This window comes from Hemicordylus capensis, chromosome 3 (assembly GCF_027244095.1).
Source record: "Hemicordylus capensis ecotype Gifberg chromosome 3, rHemCap1.1.pri, whole genome shotgun sequence".
Classification (NCBI taxonomy): Eukaryota; Metazoa; Chordata; class Lepidosauria; order Squamata; family Cordylidae; genus Hemicordylus; species Hemicordylus capensis.
The window spans coordinates 4,002,028-4,026,433 of record NC_069659.1 but is presented as its reverse complement, the minus strand read 5'-3'; the positions used below and the strand labels follow the sequence as shown (position 1 = coordinate 4,026,433).

Genomic DNA, 24,406 nt, shown 5'->3' with positions numbered 1-24,406 from the left:
AAACACCTGAAAACCCATCTTCTCGCCCAAGCTTTCTCAGCTTTTTAGATTTTTACGTTTTAATCTCTGCTTTATTTTTAAATTTTTAAATTGTTTTTAAGTTTTTTGTATATGTTTTTAACTGGTTTTATGCCATTGTTAACCGCCCAGAGATGAAAGTTTGTGGCGGTGTTCACAGTTGATCGATAAATAAATAAATAAACAAATCCTCAGCCACAATTGCCTTTGGGGCTCCCAGCCCCACATTTTCCTCAGTACTCACCCCCTCCCTGCCACCTACCGACCCATATTTGCAAATGGCCGACTAACTGCTATGTGGGTGATTTCTCAATGGCCGCTCATCCCAACGAGCCAGGGAGAAGCTGGGGCGGGATGGGAGAGGGGAGCAACCAGAGGTGCTGGGAACCAGAGGCAGCTGCACCCGATCGGGCGCCCCCTGCCTCGTTAGGACCAGCCACTGCTGTTGTTTCTGCAAATGAGGGTTTAGCAGCGCTCTTTGGGTGGCATCATGTGGAGTCCCAGCCTAACTGCAAACCTGAAACAATTCAGACATCAGAATAAGGATCTGAAGATCCTTGCTTGGGCCGTGTCATTATTTGTCATTTTTACCCATAAGGGTCCCCAAAGCAGCTAAGCAACCATAGAATCAAACAACAAAAGAAGGCTGAAACAATCCCAAACCAAAAAATGAACAGAAGCCGCAGCCATTAAGGGGGAAACAAGAGGCATCGTTTCCAGAAGCCTTCTCAAATGTAATGATCTTTAACCAATGCCTAAACATTCTGGCTCAACCCAAATCCCCACTGCCATTTTCACTGCCCCATTTGCAGATGGCAGAATTGTGGAAGAGGTCATTGGAGCTGAAGCTCTGGAGGTGGGGGCTGAAATTGGAGGGGGGAGGAGACAAAATTTACCAACCGTGGCGGCCGCACTCATAGAGTTGCATCGGGGGTGTGTGTTAAAAAATGGTCACCTCCACTGAGAGGAGGAGTAGGGCTGCCAGTAATGGTGGTGAAAGAAAGAGTGGGAGGGGAGGCTGATTTCACACACACACACACACACACACACACACACACACACACACACACCATCTTTGCTCTCCCTGAGTCCCCAGAAATGGTCCGGAGAGAATTTCCAGCTGGACCCTGTTAAATTAAAAACCGAGAAAGAAAGAGGCAAGCCAAGCCTGTCCTGGTTGCAAATTTAATTACCTTGCTGTCATCACTGAAAATGTTCTCTGTTGCCACCCCGAGACTTTGGAATGGGCTCCCTGCTCAAATAGGAGCCTCCCCCCACCTCTGACTGCTTTTAGAAAATCTTTTTTAAAGTATTTGTTCACCCCAACTTCTTAACTAGAACTGTGGTTTTTAATCCTTTCAGTGTTTTCGTTCTTGTCTTAATTTGTTTTACATTGTTGTAAACTGCCCAGACGCACAAGTTTGGGGCGGCATACAAATGAATAATGAGAAAGGTCCTGGCTCACATCATGGGGATATTGCGCAAAACCCGGACCAGTGGGCAGCTGGAATGTAAGGCGGCCTCTCCGCCCCTTCCCTCCTGGGCTCCCCCTGGGCTTTAGGGCCGCTTCCTGGAGCCGGCAAGGCAGATTCCGTGCTTCATGGTCCCCTTCTCTCCTCCACAGGGCCGATGGATTCCTGTGTGGCTCTGATTGGACCAAGGCCGTGTTCAGGTGGGTCTCCAGCAGGACTGATTCCGAGAAGGCAGATGAGGCGGGGGTGTTCCTCTCTCTCATTGCCTAGCGGAATTTCTACTTTTGAAATATATTTAACCTATATTTAATTTTATTTATGTATTTAAAAAAATCACAGTTTTAGGCAGTTGTGCTTCAAAATCGTTTAGGGCAGCAACGTTTAGTTAATTCGTCTAACTGATTTGCCCATGAAACCCATAGTGCTGCCTTGGGGTGTAGTAGTCTGGAAACTCCAGTTAGTGGTATGAATTAAAGGTGTGCTCACCAGTTGCCCAGTAGCAGAGGTGCACCTAGGTAATTTTGGAGCCTGGACCGAAAAGCCTTTGGAGGGTTCGAGTTCAGCACCATTTTTTAACACGTCGGTTCTGGAGGGCACAAACCACACCACCCAGGACAGACTAAGGAGGATTTGGGGGGCCCCAGGGGGTGTGGTGGTGCTGAAGTTTGGCCCCGAAGTCCCGGGCTAAGAGCGCCTGCCTCTGCCCAGCCGAGTCTGCTCTGACTGGCAGAGGCGCTCCAGAGACTCCAGCAGAGAGAGGTCCTTCCCATCACCTAAAACCTGACCCTGTTTCCGCTGCTGCTGGGGTGGGCAGGAATTGAACTTGGGTCCTTGTGCATGCAAAGCATCTGCTCTGCCACTGAGCTCCGGAGGGGGTGAGACAAAAAGGGAAGCCCAGCCTGGAGGGGGCATGTGCCAGCTCCTGAGCAAGTGGGCTGAGCTGCCTCCTGTCTCCACAGACGCTGCCTCGGGGCTCCTTGGATGTCCACCGCAGGGCTGTGCCCACGGCTTCCCCACTGCAGGGCGGTCAGGGACCAACGGTGCTCCTCCTTCTGTTCCGCCCTGTGACCAGCCTTCCTCTGACTCTCTTGTTGCAGCCCTGATAAGAGCTATGCCTTGGCTGGTTCTGCAGACGGCACCCTCTACCTCTGGAACATGGAGACAGGCAAGCTGGAGACCAGCTTGCCCGGAGTGCATCGGTGAGAGAGAGAAAGGGGGTTGCAGAGCAAGTCCGAACCGTGCCACTGAGGTGTCCATGCTGCAGACTTCATCCCTGTGGGCCCAGGCAGTTGCCAGATCTGGGCAAGGGGGTCCACATGCATGCACGTGCAAATGGCTGTGGTGAGCCATCACTGCCATTCCATATCTCTAGCCAGAGCGTGGATGTCTCACAGGGAAGTGCCGTAGCTCCAGCTACTGACAGGAAGAGCTAGAACCCCACAAAGCACTGCCGTGCATTTTACAGTTGTTCAATTAACTCTAAAACTTGACACCAGGGAGAGTGACTGCTGAAGTGAGGAGAGGGAGAGGGAGAGGAGAGCTGGTCTGGTGGCAGCAAGCCTGACTTGTCCCCTTAGCTAAGCAGGGTCTGCCCTGGTTGCATATGAAAGGGAGACGAGAAGTGTGGACACTGGAAGATATTCCCCTTCTTAGGGGATGGAGCCACTCTGGGAAGAGCATCTAGGTTCCAAGTTCCCTCCCTGGCAGCAGCATCTCCAAGATCGGGCTGAGAGAGATTCCTGCCTGCAACCTTGGAGAAGCTGCTGCCAGTCTGTGAAGACAATACTGAGCTAGATGAACCAATGGTCTGACTCAGTATATGGCAGCTTCCTGTGTTCCTACGAAGTGCTGGCAGAGGAGTCGATGGCTCCGAAAAGTGGGTTCATGATTGCCGCTTGTGGAAAGGGAGCAACACATGTCCTTCTAGCCAGAGGAAGCTTTCTGCTATGCCTCATTTGTAGGTCAGAGTGCAGGGGTCACCCCACCCTATGGAGTCTCCTGACTGCTCTGATGCTGTCAGCAGTTGCTGCCTGGTCCTGCTTGAGCATCCTGCAAGAAGACAGGAGCAGAAGCACAAGGGTCAGGTATGCTGCAGCAGTTAGGGTGGCCCATGTTCTCTCTCTAAGAACATAAGACCAGCCCTGCTGGATCAAGTCCAAGGAAGCCCATCCAGTCCTGCATCACACAGAGGCCCACCAAATGCCCCTGAGAAGCCCGCAGGCAAGAGGCAAAGATATGCCCTCTCTCCTGCTATTGCTTCCCTGCAACTGGTATTCAGAGGCATCCTGCCTGAGGCTAGAGGTGGCCTGCAGCCATTGAAACACCTGTCCTCCATGAATTTGTCTAAGCCCTGTTCGTTTGTTGGGCACATTTCTATGCTATTCCATATGCAAATCTCTGGGCAGCTCACAATCTTAAAACACAACAATTAAAACATTAACACAATTTAAAAGTTTTGGGCAGTATAGAAATACTTTAAATAATTAAAAATATAGATAAAGACTTTAAAACTATAATTAAAAGCCTGATTAAACAGGTACGTTTTCAGATTTTTCTTAAAGACAGCCAGAGAAGGGGAGGCTCTAGTTTTGTTAGGGAGCATGTTCCAAAGACCCAGAGCAACCCTAGAAAAGGCCTGGTTTGGGGTCAGCCACCAACAGAGCTGGTGGCAACTGCAACCGAACCTCCCCTGATGATCTTAATAGGCAGCAGTGTTCACGGAGAAAAAGAAGACGACACTCTCTTAGATACCCTGGGCCCAAGCCGTTCAGGGCTTTATAGGTTATAACTCGCACTTTGTGTTTCATACAGATGTAATAAAGCCTTCCAGATGGGTAGCCCTCCCCACATCCTGTGGCAGAGAATTCCATAGGTTAATTATCCATAATTAATTTTCCCATAAGTAAATTATCTCTGCTTTCTCTTCCCATGCCTCTAGGTCCTCTGTGAATGCTGTGGATTGGGGCCCCTCCGGCATGTACATTGGGAGCGTGGACCGTTGCAGGAAGGTGGTCCTGTGGAGATAGCGCTTGGCCAGCGGCCAGGCAAAGGACCATACGATACGACGAATATTTATCTGCCGCTTTTCAACAAAAGTCCTCAAAGCAGTTTACCGAGATAGAAATAAGTGAAATGGGCCCCTGTCCCCAAAGGGCTCACAATCGAAACAAGAAACACAAGCCGTCTCACCAAGACCATGGCTCAAGCCCTCCTGCGCTCCTTGCTCAGAGGGGACACAGCTCTGCAAGACCACCAGTTTGTGCCTTTGCCTCCTGCTCCCAGGACTCGGGAGGACAGGGCTCAGGAATGTGGCCTGCTGCTGGAGGCAGGGAACAGCATCTTCCTTGCACACAGTGGATTTTCTTCTTCTAACGGCTGGGCACTTTCCAGGCTAGCCACTCAACAGCAGCAAAATGCTTCCATTCAGGCTAATTGCACTGGAAACGTAAACAGCCGGGGGAGCCGTCTCGCGGAAACTATCAACCCCCAAAAGACAGCAACTTTCTTACGCCAGATACATGACGTCATACCACTATATCGCAGAGATTGAATTTGAAACAAGGCATTGGAAATGTGAATGGAACCTGCTGTCTGCGTACGGACTGCAATGTCGCAACACAGGAGGTATGGAAGCACGCCTCCGAGATGCGACATGACCCCGTTGCAGGGTCTCATCTGGAAAGTACCCTGGTGGTGCTGGGAAAGATCAGGGCTTCCTGATGCAGGCACTTTCTGGACTGGCATGTGGGGATTTGGGTACCAGGGTAGAAGCCCTGGGCGGCAGAAGAGCATTCTCTGCGTTGACCTTCAAGGAATCTCTCAGCAGCTTAGATGGACTGCTGCCAATAGCTCCGATTGCTCTACAAAAGAATTAGACCAATTCAAGGTTGATAGGCGTATTAATGGCTTAATAGAACCTCCATCTACAGAAGCAGTATATCTCTGGACACTAGACAAGTAGGCAGAGTCCTTCACAAAGTCCACAGCGTGGACTGAATAGGGATTTGGTCTGATTAGGGATGCTGTATTTGCTTACTGCACTGATTAGGGGGTGGACTAGAAGACCTCCAAGGTTCCTTCCAGCTCAAAAATGCTATGATCCACCAAAGAAGTTGTTCTGCTCAGCCAGTTGATTGCCTGAGAGCCATTTCTAAACTTCCTGCACAGGTCAGCCCCAATCTTGTATGATTGGCAATTCTCCACATAGAAACTGCAGAGAACAATTTGTTGTGGGGTGGCTAACAAATAAAGTTTACTATTATTGATATTATTGTTATCATCATCATCATCATCATCATCATCGACTGTGGAACTCTTTGCCACAAGGTAAGGACAAGAAGCTTATGAGAGTCTGAAAGCAACTGGGTGTCTTTGAGGGTGATGGACTCAGCTTCCTCAACTTGTGCTGAGGCAAGATGAGCAGAGCCAGGTTGCAGTAATGGATTTGGGAGACCTGGGTTCAAATTCCAGGTTTACTGCCTTGAGCTCCTGGGAAGGAGGAATGTTCCATAAAGCAGGGATTCTCAAACTCCGGTCTGTAGATGTTTGTAAACTTTCTGAAGAGTGGCCTAAAGATATTCATTCATTCATTCATTCATTCATTCATTCATGCATTCAGTTTCTATACCGCCCTTCCAAAATGGTTCAGGGCGGTTTACAATTAAAATAAATAGGTTTAACTTTTAAAATAGGTTTGACTACAATTCCCATCACCCCCAGCCACAATGTATTGTGCCTGGGGGTGATGGGAGTCATAGTTTAACAGCCACTGGAGGGCAGAGATTGCCCACCCCTGAAATAGATGGACCCGACTGCTGAACCCTGGATCTCCAAACGCCACACTTTCTACACTAGGCGGGTCTCAAAAGTAGGGTGAGGGGACGATGGGTGACTTTGCTGAAAATCCCAGTCTAGACCTCTGCCTGGGCTGCCATGTTACCTGAGAGACCTCCGGCAAATACCACCTGGACGCATCAGGGGTGTCTGGATTGCCTTGTGTGTTCTTTAAGAAGCCAAGTGCCTTGGAGCTCGGACTGGGCCCAGCGGAGCACCTGCCTGTTGCCTGCCACGTGGCCACACTTGGGGGGCTAGTGCAATGGAGCTCTTGCCGGAAGGCAGGTCCCTGTGTCCTTTGCCTGAGCTGTTGCTCTCTGTTCTGGCTCCTTCTGAAATGGAATTTTCTGGGTCTGGAACTTTGGAAACTCACCCAAAGGTGCCCAGGATGAAGCTGTGGGCCCTTTCTTGACCTCTCAGCTGCCGTTGAGAAAGCCCCCACTTGATACATCTGCATCAGCCCCCAATGGGACACCATGGCAAGTTGTCTGGTGCCCCAAGTGAGTGAACCAGACTGCTAGACGCAGAAGGAAAAGAAACACACACAAGACACATGTGTGTTTGTGACCAGCCTTATGGGGGTGGGAGGGATGCTGAATGCTAGGGTTTTTTTTAAAAAAGGTCTCCAGATGTTGTTGGACTACAATGCTCATCATCCCTGGCCACAAAGGGCCCTACTCACACATTAAGTTCAGTGCACGTATGATCTGTGTACAATGTATGCACATAAAGATATGAATGCTGTAATGTTGATCTCCCTCTGTACTTTGCCAAGAGCGGGAGTATGCAGGCTGGCTTGCTGTGAAGCAAACAAGGAATTCAGATAATTGTATTGGCAAACAAAGAAAGAAGCAGGCTGCCCCCTGCAAAGGGCTCTATTTGTTCCACTGCTGGGTAAATTGCAGGGAACAGAACAAAACTGGGAATGGCAAAGAACGCTTGCCCAAGGCTTGGCTGGAAGTGGCTGGCAGAGTCGGGAGGCCCCAGTTCCAGACTGCAGAACACAGGATGAAGGCAAGCTCTGCAGCACCAAGGAGAGCTCCTGGGCAAGGCAGACGTTGCCCTGGCAGGAGCCTGATGAGCTCAGCTCAGGCCTCTCTGTGTAGCAAAATGGACCTGCTGAGTGCCCAAGCCCCTCGGCTGAGAGCCAGCAAGAGCCTGCAGCTGGAAATCAATGGGGTTTGCTTCCCGGGAAGTGTGCCGAGGAGTGCAGCCTGGAAGAGGCAGTGCGGAGGCTTTTAAAACCTCCCACTCCGGCATCGCCAGGTAGCCTCCAGGTGCACCCTCTTTCTTCTCTGCTGGGACCTCAGAGGGAAGCGAAGGATCCTGCTGAAGTGCTGGGGTGGGTGCTGGTGCTTTACTTACGGAGCCAGTAACAAAACTGGCAACCTTTCTCACACACACCCACCCACACACACACATCCCCTCCTAAGCAACTAAGCAGCTACATTTAGTGTTGACGCTCAAAAGAAACACCGTTTTAACTATTTAAAAGCCTGTCTATACAGAGTTGCCTGGAAATTCTGACCAAAGGCTTCATTGAAGTGCACGATAAAATCCATGAATGGCCAGTCTGCTGCTACTTCTTGTGGCTGGAACTCTCTGGGATGGACTCTCTTTGTGGCTGGGATGAAGAAAATACAAACCCCTCTTTTCTTCACCCCAAACTGAACTGCAACCTAAACTGAATTTACAAGACTTAATCCTTTGTTCCGTTTCTTACCATCTTTCTGTATCTTCCAGACTGCAATCTGGTTGGGGCAGGGGCCTTTTTCGGGGGAGGGCCATCATAGCCATCAGTGGTGCTACATAACTAACCACAGAATACAATACTTATTTTATTTTATTATTTTATTTTATTTATTTATTTAAATTATTTCTATACTGCCCAAAACTTGCATCTCTGGGCGGTTTACAATTACAGTTATTTAAAACATTAAATCAATTAACAATTAAAATCATTTAAAAGATCAAAAACATTTAAAACCCAGTATTACAATTATTTAAAACTATAAATCTAATTAAAAGCCTAGGTGAATAAATGTGTCTTCAGTGCCTTTAAAACATTTTCCAGAGATGGGGAGGCTCTTATTTCAACAGGGAACGCATCCCAAAGTCCAGAGGCAGCCACAGAGAAGGCCCGTTTCCGAGTAGCCACCAGATGAGTTGGCAGCAGCCGCAGGCAAACTTCTCCAGAGTATCTTAGCAGGTGGGGGGGGGCTCATGGTGAAGAAGATGTTCTCTTAAATACCCAGGGCCTAAGCTATTTAGGGCTTTATAGGTAATGACCAGCACCTTTTATTTTGCCCGGAAACCTATTGGCAGCCAGTGCAATTCCTTGGTAATATGGTCTCTCCTAGATGACCCAGAGACCAACCTGGCTGCCACGTTCTGAACCAACTGCAGTTTCCAGACTACATACAAAGGCAGCCCCACATAGAGTCCATTGCAGTAATCAAGCCTAGAGGTTACCAGCAGATGTACCACTGTTTTGAGGTTGTTCATCTCAAGAAACAGACACAGCTGGCATATCAGCTGAAGCCGATAAAAGGCACCTCTGGCCACCACCTTAACCTGGGACACCAGGGAGACGTTCGGATCCAGAAGCACTCCCAGACTGCATACCTGTTCCTTCCGGGGGAGTGTGACCCCATCCAGAACCAGCAGATTAAAACCATCTCCCGAGTATTGCATTACTTGCAGTAATGCACTGGTCCTCAAGCCCAACGGAAAGCCTCCATGGACAAGATCTGGCATTCCCCTCCAAATGTCTGCAGACCTCTGCTGCTACAGCATCTCTAAGAAGCAGGACTCTGTTCTACCTGCCTTCCTGATTTCCAATTTATCACAGCAATCACTATTACTATGAGGACTAGCTCCTTGGTATTCATGTCTGAATGCACCATAGATGTGTGTGGGAAGATATTGGCTTGTGGCACCATGGAAGCCTCTTCCTTCTTCCCTGGCTGCTCATTTCACAGAACCAGGCCTGGGTCCCAAAGAGACCCAGCCTCAGTGGCAGGATGCCTCAGAGTACCAGTTGCAGAGGAGTAACAGCAGGAGGGAGAGGGCATGCCCTTACCCAGGGGCGTAGCTATAATTGAGTGAAAAGGTTCAAAGAACACGGGCCCCCAGCTCCTGAGGGCCCTCCAGGTCCACCCTATTTTCTTCAATATCTCCCTCATTCTGGGGGCCCACCAGAGAGAGGGATGAACATGGGCCCCCTCTCCCCTAGCTATGCCCCTGCCCTCACCTCTGGTTTCTCGGAGGCATCTGGTGGGCCACTGTGCGACACAGGATGCTGGACGAGATGTGCTTCCTTGGGCCTGATCCAGCAGGGCCCCTCTTAGGAGAAGGCTGGGTGAGAAGCTACAGAAGGTGGGCAGGGGGTTCCTGCTGTTTGGGACTGACGGCACCAGGTGCTGCTGCCAGAAAAGCTTTGGTAGGTCATGGGAAGAGGGCTCAACTGATGCAGATTCCTTCTGGACCTGGGGGGTGGGGGTGCGTGGGTTGCATAATAAAACTGTATTGGGGATGGATGGATGGGGGAGGGTTGCCCCACAGAAAAAGGAGGGAAGGGAACCCAACGGAGCTGAGCAAATGGATGCGTTTTGAGCCTTGCTCTTCTTCAGAGGCAAATGGACAGCATCTTTGCTCACTTGCTATAAAGTATGTCATACAATAGCAAAATCTTTCCAAAATGTGAACAAAGTTGCCAAGTTGCCTCTGAAGAAGAGCAAAGCTCAAAACACTTCAGGCCTAAAAAAAAAAAGACAGTATTAATTTGCTCAGCACATTTGGGTTTTCTTCCCTCCTTTTTTTGGTGCTGCATCATCCCCCCGCCCCCCCCCCTCTTTTTTCTGTTTTTGTGCCCTGAAAGGGCTTCTGGGTGCTTTCCAGATCACACCCTACAACAGTGTCATGATGTGTCTGTTCAGTGTGCTTCTGTATTACCTGTGTTTTGACATCACAGCCCCTCCACTGTTAGCAAGGTGCCATTCACATTTCCGATGCCTTCTTTCAGGATTTATCTTTGCGTTACAATACTACAATGTTGTTTTTTTAAAAAAGCTGTATTTTCCCATTGTAGAATGGTTCCAAGCTACAAAAGACTGCTCCCCCTGCTGGTGGCTTTGCTCAATACCCTTTATTTACGGTTTGAAGACAATCCTGCCAAGCCAAAGTAAACTACCGCTGAACAGCGTGCAATCTGGAAAGTGCCCTGCAGCTTTCAGAGGGACCCCATCACAGCAGCAGCAGCAGCAGCCACATCCCCTGAGCGCTTTCCAGATTACCCACTAAAACTGTAGTAAAATGCTTCGGCTTGGCAGATCACATTCAAAACATAAAGAAAGGGTTGGAGCTGTTTGTTGCACAAAGCCACCAGCAGGGGGAGCAGTCTTTTCTAGCTTGGGTAAAACTCCTACTATGGGAAAATACAGTTTGTTTTTGCGCTGCACATGCGACATTATAAGACTGTAACACAGCACTCCAATAAAACCCCAAAGAGGGCATCGGAAATGTGAACAGCACCTTGCTGACAGCGCAGGGACTGTGATGTTGAAACACAGGCAGTATGGAAGCACACTTGGAGGACACAAGTGTGTTGTAGGCTGCAATCTGGAAAGCACCCTGGAAGAGGCATCCAAGGCTTGGGGTCCCCCACAGGTAGCGGCTTCTCCATCTGAAAAGCTTAGGGAGGGCAAAGAGCTCTCCTCTTCCACCCAGCCCAGAACTGGCTGCAAATGGAGGACTGTGTGGGTAGAAAAAGGCTTCCCTGCTAGTTCCCACCACTGGGGAGCCAGAGCAGCACAGTGGGCGGTGAGAGGCATTGCTAGAGCCGCTGGTTTCTCCTGACCTGTAAGATTTTCCTCCTTTGTCCAGTTTTCTCATGGACTAGGTCAGGGCTTCCCAAACCAGAGCCCCCAGATGTAGTAGGACTGAGAACAGAGGAGACTGCCATATACTGCGTCAGACCCTTGGTCCATCTAGCTCAGGATTGTCGACCCGGACTGGCAGCGGCTTCTCCAGTGTTGCAGGCAGGAGCCTCTCTCTCTCAGCCCTCTCTTGGAGATGCTGCCTGGGAGGGAACTTGGGACCTTTTGCATGCAAGCATTCTAGAGAAAGTACTAAAATAAATGACAGGACAGGCCCACTGAAAGCTCTGGTTCCTTCCAGGTGGCCATGGAATGCATTGGATTTCCGAATTCCATACATTCCTATGGCCCTTTGGAACATAGGAAGCTGCCTTGTGCTGAGTCAGACCATTGCCTGTCTAGCTTAGTATTGTATATACTGACTGGCAGCAGCTTCTCCAAGGTTGCAGGCAGGGGTCTCTCTCAGCCCTGTCTTGGAGATGCTGCCAGGGAGGGGACCTGGGATGTCCTGCATGCAGATACTCTTCCACTGAGCTTTGGCCCCATCCCCCAAGGGGAATATCTTACAGTGCCCACATGTAGACTCCCATTCAATTGCAAACCAGGGTGGACCCAGCTTAGCAAAGGGAGAAATGCATGCTTGCTATCCCAAGACCAGCTCTCCTCCCTCTAAACTGTAGCTGGGGATGATGGGAGTTGTACTTCATCAACCTCTGGAGTGCCACAGGTTGGGAACCCCTGGACTAAACCGGGAGTACACAACTCAAATGTCCTGGTGGGCTGGAACCAGCCAGCCATGACCTAGCGTGCAGGGGGCGAGGTTGGTTTCCAGCCCATTAATGATTACACTGAAATTAATTATTTAAAAAATGAATGCCTACTCTCTACATAAGAGTTGAAGGCCCGAGAGCATAGCGCACCGAGCATAGCGGGCAGGGATAGCAAACAGGGCGCTGGAGTTTTTGCAGGAGTTTAGCAGGAGGTGTGTCGGGGATCCTGTTTGTCAACCTGCATTCCAAGGGTTAAAGTCTGACCTTGTCTCTCTCCCTCCTGCGCCTGCTTAATTGATTATCTGCCACACTGGTGTCTTCTCTACCCTATATAACTGGAGGGCTGCTTGGTCACAGCACAGGCATTTGACAGAGAGAAGTTGAGCATTGTAAGAATGTCTATCAAATCTATTTTCAACTTGTATGCTTGCTGGATAGTTTGTTGCTTGAGTGTGTATACCTTAATTTGGCCATACGGTTGATATTTCCCCCCATTGTTTACTTTTCCCATTATTATTTTTTCCATTATTTGTTTTTAGTAGCTTTTCAAAATTTAAGCAGTTCCTCACTTATTACTTGAGTTTTATTTATTGGTTACTCATGCAGTTCAAGGTTAATCTTTTATTATGCCCCCCCCCATCAGTTATCTAATTCAGTGACTTTTACTCCTTCATGTATAACAAGGGTCCTTATTTTTGTGTTCAGCTTTATTATGTTCTTATCAAAGTGTTTCCCCTTTACTTTGCATGTATTTCATACAATCTTAATTCTGTAAGTCTACTCCACAGTCACCTGAAGAAGAGGTTTGCTAGTCTTGAATGTAGTGGGATGTGTTTCCACATTGAACTTCTACTTCTTTGTCTTCTGGACTACAATTTCCATGATGGGAGTTGTAGTCCAACAGCTGGAGACCCCACAGTTTGGAATCCCTAATGTAAATGGTTGAGCTACAAGGTCTTTGGCTTAGCCTTGGGGAATGCTGATACTGCAAAGTTTGGTGTTTCTATGAGTTAGACCACTGATCCATTGTCTCAGGGAGAGAGGTCTTGCCTGCACTACTGCTGGAGACTTAGGAACATAGGAACCTGCTATATACTGAGTCAGGACATTGGTCCATCTAGCTCAGTATTGTCTACACAGACTGGTAGCAGCTTCTCCAAGGTCGCAGGCAGGAATCTATCTCAGCAACTCCATCCCCTGAGGGGAATCTCTTCCAGTGCTCACATGTGGTCTCCCATTCAAATGCAACCAGGGTGGACCCTGCTTAGCTAAGGGGACAAGTCCTGCTTGCTACCACCAGGCCAGCTCTCCTTACCTGGAGATGCAAGGGAGTGAATCTGGTACCTTTTTAGCATGTAGAGCAAGTGCTCCACCCCTGAAACCACTCCTCCTGGCCATGTTTATGGAATCGTAGGATAATGTGTATATCCCTCTTTGCAGGATCAAAGCCAAAAGCTTTGGCTTTTCCTGCCTTGACCAGTCCCAGAAAGTGATTATTTTGAGTGAAGGGAGGTCCTATGTCAACATAGCATAGTTGAGAGTAGCTTCTTGTATGTAGTACCTCCTTGATGATTTTATAGATGAGTTGGTCAGTAAATGGGAAATGAGTCCCCCCTCAATTACTTGGTATGAGTTTGTATAGGGTAAACTCTAAGGGACCCTGGTGTAACTTCTCTTGAATGTTAGTATTGCAGGAAGAGTTGGGAGTGAAGAACCGGATTTCCCAAAGGTGCACCATCGGTGACTGGGGAAGGCCTGATCCACCAGTTCAAGGCTTCCTGTGAGGTGGAAGAGCAGCCATGTGGAATGCTGACTACCTGGTGAGCCTGGGACCCCTTGGTGACACCTTGCATAAGATGGTGCCCGGAACCCATCTTGAGAGAGTGTCTATGGTCACAGTAGATAACACAGGGGCAGTAGATCTCTCCAAGGGAGTTTACTTAGTGCATTGTGTCCTCTCTGTACTGGAACACTTGGAAGAGGATGGCTTCTTTGTTCTCCTTGACAACATACGTGCCATTGAAAGGCTGCTGAAGATCTTCTGGAATCAGGCCTCCTACTGGAGGGAAGCCCAAGTTATCGATCGCGCCAGGGAAATCCTGGCCCCGATCCTTGGCAAGCTGTCTCGCCGTGCTCCATCCAAGGTCCATGATATCCTTGTGCCTCTCAAGAGCCTTCTAGAGAAGGCTCTCGAAAGTGATCAGTATGAGCAGGACTGTGTGTTGCTCTTGAGCAGAATCCAGCAGGACTTTGAGGAGGTGCGGCCCATGCACTTCCTGGACTATCTTCTCGAGCTGGACCACATGCTCACAGCCCAGCACCGGGATCTTGCCTGGCTGGAATCCCACCCGGTCCTCAGAAGAGAAGCAAAGCGCAGGCCGGACAATGTCTTGACTCTTCTGAAGGTTTTCAGGAAGAACTTGGGGTATGTGCTTCCTTCTGCTCACAAATTCCTGAGAGAAATGCGTTGTTTTCTAGTTTATGCCAGTGAGATACAAGCTGTTGTTGAGAATGTGGGTGCCCTCGAGGCGTGAAAGCTGTTCGCCTACATGGCCCCACAGCAGGCCAACTTGTGCTGCTTTGTGGACCTTGGGCATGTTGCTGGGCTGTGTGCTTGGTCCTCAAGGGCAGGGTGAATGGATACTCCAGTGGCTCACTTGAAATCCTCTTCCTCCAAGTGGTTTGTTAATAAACATAATCTTTGCTACCTTGGTTGGTGGACTCCCTTTGTTCTCTTGTATTGCAGCCACAGAGGGATTCCCCAGGAAGCTACCGGCAGGGTGGCATTTGGCCCTTTGGCTTTATTAAGGGGTAGGAAGTCTTTGTAATCTTTCTCTGGCCAAAGTAGAGGTCTTGGGTGGGTAAGTGGGAACCTTGGATTTCACTCCTCTCATCTCCAGCATTTGGAGTAGGCTGGCATAAGAGAAGAACAGAACAACAGCCCTGGTGGATCAGGCCCAAGGAAGCCTATCTATTCCAACATCCTGTTTCACATAATGGCCCACTAGATGCCCCTAGGAAGCCCACAGGCAAGAGCTGAGGACTTACCCTCTCTCCTGCTGCTGCTCCCCTGCAACTGGTATTGAGAGATACCTTGCCTCTGAGGCTGGTGGTGGCCTATAGTCACCAGACTAGTAGCCGTGGATAAACCTGTCTTCCTATGAATTTATCTAAAGCCTTCCAGGTTGTTGGCTGTCACCACATCTTGTGGCAGAGAATTCCACAACTTGATGATGTGTTGTGGGGGAAAGTACTTTCATGTGTTGGTCTTAGATTTCCTGACAATCAATTTCATGAGATGACCCCTGGTTCTAGTGTGATGTGAGAGGGAGAAGAATTTCTTTCTGTCCACTTTCTCCACACCATGCATGATTTTATAGCCCTCTCTCATGTCTCCCTGCAGTCTTTTTTCTAAATGAAACAGCCCCAGGTGTTGTAGCTTTGCCCCAAAGGGAAGGTGCTCCAGGCCCCTGATCATCTTGGTTGCCCTCTTCTGTACCTTTTCCAGTTCTACAATGTCCTTTTATAGATGTGGTGACCAGAACTGTACACAGTACTCCAGGTGTGGCCGTACCATAGTTTTGTATAAGGGCATTATAATATTAGCAGTTTTGTTTTCAACCCCTAATTATTCCAAGCATGAAATTGGCCCTTTCTATTATTATTAACAGATGTTCCACATTGAGTCAACACTTTCAATGAGCTGTCCATCATGACCCCAAGATCTCTCACCTGGTCAGTCACTGGGAGCTCAGATCCCATCAGTGTATATGTGAGAGGTTTTTGCCCCTGATATGCATCACCTTACACTTCTTACATTGAACTGTGTCTGCCATTCTGTCACCCGCTCCCCCAGTTTGGACAGATCCTTTTGGAGCTCCTCACAATCCCGTTTGGATTTCACTACCCTAAATAGTCTGGTGTCATCTGCAAATTTGGCCAGCTTGCTGCTGACCCCAATTTCTAGATCATTTATATATAAATTAAAAAGCACCGGTCCCAGGAACAGATCCCTGCTGGATCAGAACCAAAGATCCTGGAATAGATCAGGGCTTCCCAACACTGAGTTGGCAGACGTTGGACTACAATGTCCCTCATCCCCAGACACAATGGGCAAAGGCTGGGAGTGATGTGAGTTGGCCAAGAGCATCTGGGGACCAATGTTTGGGTGTGGTCCAGGGTCTCATTTCCTACAGAGGCCAGCCAGATGCCTCTGGAAAGCCCACAAGCGAGGTAAGAAGCCAAAAGCCACCTTCCTAGCCCCAAGCAACTGTGTCCAGAGGCATACAGCCTCTGAACATGGAGCTTCCACAGAGCCACTATGACTAATTGCGGCTGATGGGACCCCCTATCAAAAAAAGTGAAAGAGGACTGCTTTTCTGGTCCCTCAATCTCCTGCCAGTCAAAATTCCTTGGATGATTGTGGGCTCTTATTTAACATTTTTATAAGAATTTTAACTTTTTTGTATTCTAATTTGGTCATGGACCATAAATAAACTTACTACTACTACTAATGTGATAACTGACTAAAGCATAATGAACCTAGAAATGCCACTTCCATTCACATGTTCTGAAGGGCCCATCAAGGAGTGTGTGTGTGTGTGTGTGTGTGTGTGTGTGTGTGTGTGTGTGTGTGTGCTCCAACTGGTAGAAGCTCCAAGGGGAAGACGAACAACAGATGTGGCAAGGTTCAGATGCAGCAGAAGGAGAAGCCTGACCAATTGCTGTGGCATAAGGCAACAAAAAGGATGTTGTGGAGGTAGATCTGGAAGGGGAAAGCAGTGGCATGACAGGAGGAGGAAAGGTAGAGACCTTAATATACAACTTTAATTGATTATATGTAATTCTAGGCACTTTCTTTATGACTAAGGCTGCAACTGTTTGCAGCTATTTCGAAGTAACCTTCACTGAATAAAGTGGGACTTGTGAGTACACATCCCGAGGGTCAGGAAATTTGCCATATTAAATGATCTAAGATGATATTTATCTACTTTTCAAGCTGCAGAAGATCTCATGGGCTTAGGAGGAGGAGGTGGAGACATGAATAGACTCTGACCATCATGGTCTCCTTCACTCTCCATCTGAAAAGCTGACCTCACTAGAATGTCTGCCAGCCCAAGATGAAATGAAGCACATTCCTTCCATCGGAACACCCAGGGGCGTAACTATAATAGGGCAAGGGGAGACAGTTGTCTGGGGGCCCACTGCCTTGGGGGGCCCCCCAGAGGCAAGTCACCTGACTGACTCCCCCAGCCGCGCACCCGCCCGGGCTTCCTTCAGTTGTATCATCCTCCAAAATTGATGTGAATGTTAAGACCTGGAGCATGTCTTTCTCTAGTACTATTAAATGACTTGCATCGTCCACAATTCACAAAACCTTTTTAAAAATAATTTAGGATGGTGTTCTATTGTGACACACACACACACACACACACACACACACACACACACACACACACACTTACTTTACTATGCTCTTTGTTACCACTGTCCAGCCTCATTTAAGATTTCTTTACTTCATGAGCTGAGCTTCAGTGAGGGGGGGCATTTTAAAATCTTGTCTCTGGGCCCACTCCAACCTTGCTTGGCCCCTGGGAACACCCAAAATGTCTTCCCAGGAATCAAAGGACCTGGACGTGAATTGGACAAAGCCACCTGTCAATAAATGCTACCAGGAATTTATAACAAATTCCCAGACCAATATCCCCAGACCAGGGGAACTGTTGCTTGCTTAATCTCTGGTTCTTGCAGAAAGGAGCAAGGAAATAGAATGTATCCCCTTCTGGAGTGACAGAGCACAAGCCTCCCTGCTTTGGCACACAATATCTACTTCATTTCTAGAAGAATGTGGGGTTAGATGCCTTGCCTTGTCTAAAAGAGGGAGGGTATTGCTTAGCCTTGACTCATGACCTGCATGGAGATCATTGATGCATAGGAGAAACTTCCACAACTAATTTATCTCTGCATGTCAATGAAAGGCAAAGAGGTAACCCGACCCCACTCCACGCTAGATGCCTGTAATTGCAAGTGTGTCAATCGGGTTCCCAACCATGGGTCCCTACTAGCTGTTGTTGGATGTCAACTCCTATTGTCCCCAGCCACAATGGCTGAAGGATCCATCGTTGGTAACCCTTAATGTAAATGGTTGAACTTTGAGACCTTTGGTTCAGCCTTAAGGAATCCTGATAGTGCAGAAGTTGATGCTCCTACGAAGCTGCCTTAGACCTGGAATTCTCAACGTTGGGTCCCTAGATGTTGTTGGACTTCAATTCCCATAATCCCCCAGCCCCAGTGGCCTTTGGTTGGGGATTATGGGAGTTGAAGTCCAAGAACATCTGGGAACCCAATGTTGAGAATCCCTGCCTTAGACCACTGACCCACTTAGTTCTGTATCCTCTCTCCGGGGTCTCAGGCAGAGAGCTCTTTCTCAGCACTGCTATCTGAGACGTCTTACCTGGAGACACAAGGGACTGAACCTTCAGCCATCAGCATGCAAAGCAGGTGCACTAACACAGAACCTCCTTCCTCTGGGCAAGTGGAGGGAAGTGCATACGACGCTCTTTTCAGGATCAGGGCCCAAATGATTGGCCTTTCCTGCCCTGATTAGTCCCAGTAATTGAGTCTTCTGAGTGGAGGGAGGGCCTTTATAAACAGAGCAGGAGGAGATGAGCTTTGCCTTCTGAACTCTTTTCCTGATTGTGGTGCTGCTTTGAAGGCATGAGAATAAGGTTGGTTGAAAAACTGAGCAATTGCCCATAACTGCCTATACATTTCCCTCGGGTTTACACCTGAGCCTTGAGCCCTATTGCTAATACTCTGACTCTGTTTTGGAGTAGAGTACAGATTCTTCACTGGAGTGGCTTAAACTCTCTTGCTCATTCGTCTTTCAGAGAGAGTTGGGGCTGAAAACCTGGATTTCCAGAAGATCAGTTACTGTCCCACCAGTTCAGGCCTCCCAGTGAGCTGAAAGGGCAGCACTGTGGAGAGCTGAGACTACCTGGAGAGTCTTATCCAACTTTCCATTGATGGGGGACGTTGATGGGGCCCACAACTCATCCTGAGAAAGTTCCTGTTGCCTCGGATAAGGGAGTGGCAAGAGGCATCCCCATGGGGTATAGCCTGGCGGGGTTATTCCTACAGGAGCTCTTGGAAGAAGATCACTACATCTTTTTTGGCTGGGCTACATACATGTCACTGAAATAATGCAGAAGATGATTTGGTTTCAGCCCAGGCACTGGGAAGTGTCTGAAGAAGCTGTGGATAGCATCAAGGAAATCCTGCCCTGGGTGCTTGATGCACCCTTCTGCCATGCTCTGTCCAGGATATCCTTCTGCACCTAGAGAACGCTGGATAAAATGGTCACTATGGACATGACTGTGTTGCTTTTGAGCAGAATCCAGCAAGACTTGGAGGAGGTGCAACCGGCACATGCTCTGGATTGCCTGACCCAGATGCATGACCTGCTCACCAGCCAGCACCAGCATCTGGCATGGCTGGCCTCTTGTCTGGTCATGAGAGCTGGCGGCCCAACGTCTTTGGGATTCTGGAGTCTCTCAGAAAGGCCTTGGGGCATGTGCTGCCTTCTGCTGATGAATTCCTGATGGAAATGCAGGATGCTTCCATGGACCTGAAAGACATCGAAGCCATTGATCCTGATGCAGAGTTGCTGCAGGAGTCTGGGGCGTAGCTACCATTAAACAAGGGCGGAACAAATGTCCCTGGGCCCCTGAGGGAGGGGGTGGGTGTCCGCTTGCTCTTTCCCTCCTCACACCTTTCTGAAAAAGAAGAGGAGGTGGGGGCCCCCTCTTCACCTTTTGTCCCATGGCCCACTCCAGCCTCGCTACACCTCTGGGAGGAGTGAAGGTTGCTCAGCAACATGGGCCCACTCTGCCCCCAGGGCCTTGCCCCCTTGGTTCTGAAAGATGAGTTTCACTCAACCTGGTGCAAGAGCCTCTATGACAATTGGGGCAGATATGGCTTCTTGCCACAATATATATTGGCTTTGGGTCGTGATGCTGCCAAAGAAATTATTAAACAGCGTGTGGCAGATATGGAGAAGCAATTGGATTTAAGTCTGTAGTAATACTTTAGGTGGGTTTTCAAACTTCCCTCGGCCAGCTGCGTACCTCACCCACTTGACCACCTTAAATCAGAGGAGAGTTTTCTCCCTAGCATGGTTTAATGCCTTGCCTTTGGCCATTTTGCATGGAAGGTTTAAGGGGATACTGTTTAGGAACCATTTATGTCCATGTGGTTCAGGCGACACTGAGTCCGTCTTATATGTTCTCTTACACTGTGCATACTACAGGGACATTTGTACTACCTGGATTGAACCATTCCTAAAAAAAATAGGCCAGGTCAATCAGATCTCCTATCTCTTGGTGATCAAGTGATGCAGTTGTTACAGCAGGGACAGCAAGATTCTGTGCAGCAGCCTGTACACTGAGACGGGAATGACTGAGTAGTTGTAACTGAGATGTCTGTAAAACCTGATGTTTTGTTATCTAGTTTTACTGCTTTGATTTTGTTTTGTTTTATGCTGATTTATATTTTGGTGTGTATGTTGACTAGTCATTGACCATAATAAATCTTTACAATTCTTTTTTTTACATGGGCCGACAGTAGGCTAACATGTGCTTCGCTATGGACCTTGGACATGTGGCTAGGCTGTGTGCTTGACCCTCAAGGGCAGGGTGAATGAATACTCTAGCAGCTAACTTGAAATGCTCCAACTTAAAGCGGCTTATTTATAAGCACATTTCTACTGTTTGAGTGAGTGGACTCCCTTTGTTCTCTTGTATTGCTGCCACAGAGATCCCCCAGGATGTTGCAGGGCATTTGGCCCTTGGGCTTTATTAAGGGGTAGGAAGTCTGTGTAATCTCTCTCTGGCCAAAGCAGAGATCTGGGGTGGGGTGGGGTGGGGTGGGTGAGCGAGCAGGGACTTTGGATTTCTCTTCTCTAAGCTCCAGCACTTCGAGTAGGTTGACATAAGATGGATCTCGCTAGATCAGAACAAAGGATCCTGGACTAGATCAGAGGTTCCCAGCATTGGGTTGGCAGACGTTGGACTAAAATGCCCATCATCCCCAGAAACAAGGGACAAAGCCTGGGGATGAAAGGGCAGGAGTTGTTATCCAACAGCGTCTGTGGACCCAAGGCTGGGAACACCTGAGGGTCCTTTCCCCACAGTGGCCAACCAGGTGCCTCTGGGAAATCTGCAAGCAGGTTAGGAAGCCAAGAGCCACCCTTCTGACCCCAAGCAACTGTATTCAGTGGCATACAGCCTCTGAACATGAAGGTTGCACAGAGTCACTATGACAAGTCGCCAGTGATGGGCTCACCATGGGTTGTTGAATCACCTTACTAAGAGCCCACTAGGTGAGTGGCCATTGCTAGAACTGGTAAAGGTAAAGTGTGCTGTTGAGTTGGTGTCGACTCCTGGTGACCAGAGAGCCCTGTGGTTGTCTTTGGTAGAATACAGGAGGGGTTTAGCATTGCCATCTCCTGTGCAGTATGAGATGATGCCTTTCAGCATCTTCCTGTATCGCTGCTGCCCCATATAGGCGTTTCCCATAGTCTGGGGAACATACCAGTGGGGATTCAAACTGGCAGCCTCTTGCTTGCTCAGCAAGTCATTTCCCCGCTACACTATTAGGTGGCTCTATGCTAGAATGGAAGGCACACAGAACTCTGTGGAATTGTGTGCTGTATGACAGAGGACTGCTTTTCTGGTCCCTCTGGAATCTCCTGCCAGGTAAAATTCCTGAGATGATTGCAACACTCCCCCAGCCCTGCTGTAGAATTGATGCTCTGGATCAGGGGTTCTCAACCTTGGGTCCCCAGATGTTGTTGCACTTCAACTCCCATAATCCCCATCCAAAGGCCTTTGGGGCTGGGGATTATGGGAGTTGAAGTGCAAAAAACATCTGGGGACCCAACACTGAGAATCCCTGCACTAGATGACTGCCGAGATCTGCCTTGTGGCCAGCCCTGCACAGACCTCTATCATAGCCCCCTTTACCTCATTGCAAAACTAAGAAAACCCCATCCTCTCATAGGGCAAGTGCTTCCAGAGGTGCAGCTAGGTAATTTTGGACCCTGGACCTAATCAGATTACAGGATCCCCATGCAAAATAAGCATCATCACAAACCCACCGGTCTGGGCCAGAGTGTATGGCCGGGGCGGTGGTGGTGGTGGGGGGAAGACTACATATATCTTCTTGACTATCCACCTGTTAATGGAACTGCTCCTGGGGAACCCTGAGTTACATTTTAGGCTGGGGGGTGGATTAGCTAGCTTGGAATGCAGCAGTCTCACCTTCCGAATAGATTCATTGAAAGCTCTGGTTGCAGAAAGAACTGTATGGAGCGGTTAAAGTTCAAAATGAAATAAGGTCTATTGAAAGGTTCCTGCTGGGGTACAGGAAGAGAAAATAATGGTTAGAGCAATAATGTTAAACTAGCAAGACGAGCACACCAATAGGTTACAAAAGACTTTAAGTTCCGGCTCACAAGGAATTAATTTGGCTTGAGTTCTCAAATTAGGTTCACTCCTGGCTAGAGAGAAACGAGGAGATTTGGATTTCAGGAGAAATGCAGGGAAAGGGAAGCAGAGTTTTTAAGGATAGGGGTTATATACTACCTCACTCCTTCCAAGAGAAATGCACAGAAAACTCTGTCTCTACTAAGAGGCTTGTTTTCTCCAGGGCAGGAAGCAAGAGCAGGGATGATCCAGAGACCAGGCAGGGGGCCCAAGAACCAAAAGTAGATCCAAAAATGAACGAGACCTCGCAGCTACGAGCGCTGGGCAGACTGGGTCAAGAAAAGCCAGTATGGAGGTGCAGGTCAAGGGAGGGCAAGATGCAAGTGCTGATGCCAAGACCAGGGCGGGGGGGGGGGGGAGAGAATGGTGGTTCCGAGGTACTGGTGGCCGAGAAGACACACTGGCTGGTGGTGTTTTCACCAGTCATAGGGAGATTCTTGCCCGTGGGCATTATTCTAAACGTACCTTGCAAACGGGACAAAGCACAGGGCAAGCCATTGTGCTATTCAAAATTGAGAAGTGGACTTCTTCTTGGACAAAAGCTACGGAAGGTCTGAAAGGCCCCGTGGAGGGAGAGGCAAGCTAAATGCATTAGAGTTGATCTCTCATGTCTTTTCAGAATATCTGGGGGTAGCTAAAATGTAAAGGAGCTAGCTTCCCCGTGGCCCTGCTGAGTCAGCCATTTACATTTGCGTAATTTGTGGAGATGACCTTTTATTTCCTTATCACTCCTTCCTGAGGAGGTGCTCTCTTGACTATGGGGTCCCTGTGGCTGGGGATGATGGGAATTGTAGTCGAACTGCTGTTGGCCTGAAACTGGGCATCTCAGTCTGACCAAAAGGAAGACCTTGCTATCTGTAGAGGAGCCTGCTGTGAGTTTTTGCCTGCCTGTCCCTGGTTGGAGCACATGTCCTCGTTGGAAGGAGGCAAGCCTGGAACGCTCTCCTTCAGGGGCCCAACAGGCAGCCTCCTTTGGAGGGCATGGAATTGTCCTCCCACCTGCAGTGTGAATGGCAGGCCCACCCAGTCACCCTGGATGCAGAGACCTCGTGGAGTTGCCCCTCTCCTGGGGAGACTGATTGGAAGAAGGCAGAGCCCGAGAAGCGGGTAGGACTGCCCACCAGTTGAGACATTAGCAGCCTGAGGGCTTCTGCCCAGCAGTGGTGCTCTTACCCCTGGACTTTGGGGCCAAGGCCCAGGGCCTTCCTTCAAACCCCCTGGGGCCCCTCAATCCTCTTTAGCCTGTCCTGGGTGGTGTGGTGGTCGCTGTGCCAGGCAGCCAAGTATGGTTATGACCTGTGCCAGGTGCTTTAGAGACGGAGGAGGGAGAGGGGAAATAAATAGGTGGGGGTGGGGATCCTTTGAGGGGGCCCTCCGAAGGCCTTTAGGTGGTGATGCTTAGCTTTCTGCAGGTGGGGCTCCAAAGGCCTTTAGCACCAGGCTCCAAAATGACCTAGTTGCACCTCTGCTGCCCAGGGGCGGCCCTTTATTGAGGAGAGGTGAGGAGCTCACCTCAGGGGGCTGATGATCAGGCCACCACCAGTAAAGTGGCAAGATGCTGCCCACCCCCACCCCCCTCCAGCTGCCATAGAAGCAGCTCTCCAGGACCCAAATGACCCTTGCAAGGAGTGCCTCTCCGCACACTCCTCGCAAAGCGTTTGTAGGAACGTAAGAAGAGCCCTGCTGGATCAGGCCCAAGGCCCACCTGGCCCAGCATCCCAGTTCCCCAGTGGCCCACCGGATGCCTCCGAGAAGCCCACAGAAGCTCGAGAAGAGGACGCTGCTCTGGATGCTGGTTCTGAAAGGAGGCTGGCTGCCCCATGGCCGTGTGGGGCAAGGCCTAACTTCTGCTCACTTGTGTTCATGTGCCTAACTTGGCTAATTTGCTTGAG

At 49.2% G+C, this 24,406-nt stretch overlaps 2 protein-coding genes across 11 annotated transcripts in view; both read left to right on the top strand.

The window, feature by feature from the left end:
- ATG16L2 (autophagy related 16 like 2) overlaps positions 1-5,757 on the top strand; it is a 72,392-nt gene extending 66,635 nt beyond the window's left edge. For 7 of the 10 annotated variants that reach the window (XM_053313204.1, XM_053313208.1, XM_053313201.1 and 4 more), the window contains 3 exons: positions 1,643-1,690; positions 2,588-2,689; positions 4,429-5,757. In XM_053313204.1, the coding sequence (XP_053169179.1) occupies positions 1,643-1,690; positions 2,588-2,689; positions 4,429-4,516 (238 nt within the window). In that variant the 3' untranslated portion in view covers positions 4,517-5,757. The other 3 variants (XM_053313206.1, XM_053313205.1, XM_053313209.1) reach the window with 3 other exon arrangements.
- Positions 5,758-12,273: 6,516 nt separating this feature from the next.
- LOC128352542 (uncharacterized) lies at positions 12,274-14,677 on the top strand. The gene is made up of 2 exons (XM_053313221.1): positions 12,274-12,359; positions 13,657-14,677. Exon 2 carries the CDS (start codon positions 13,770-13,772, stop codon positions 14,502-14,504), a length of 735 nt encoding a protein of 244 aa, XP_053169196.1. The 5' UTR covers positions 12,274-12,359; positions 13,657-13,769; the 3' UTR covers positions 14,505-14,677.
- Positions 14,678-24,406: the final 9,729 nt, after the last annotated feature.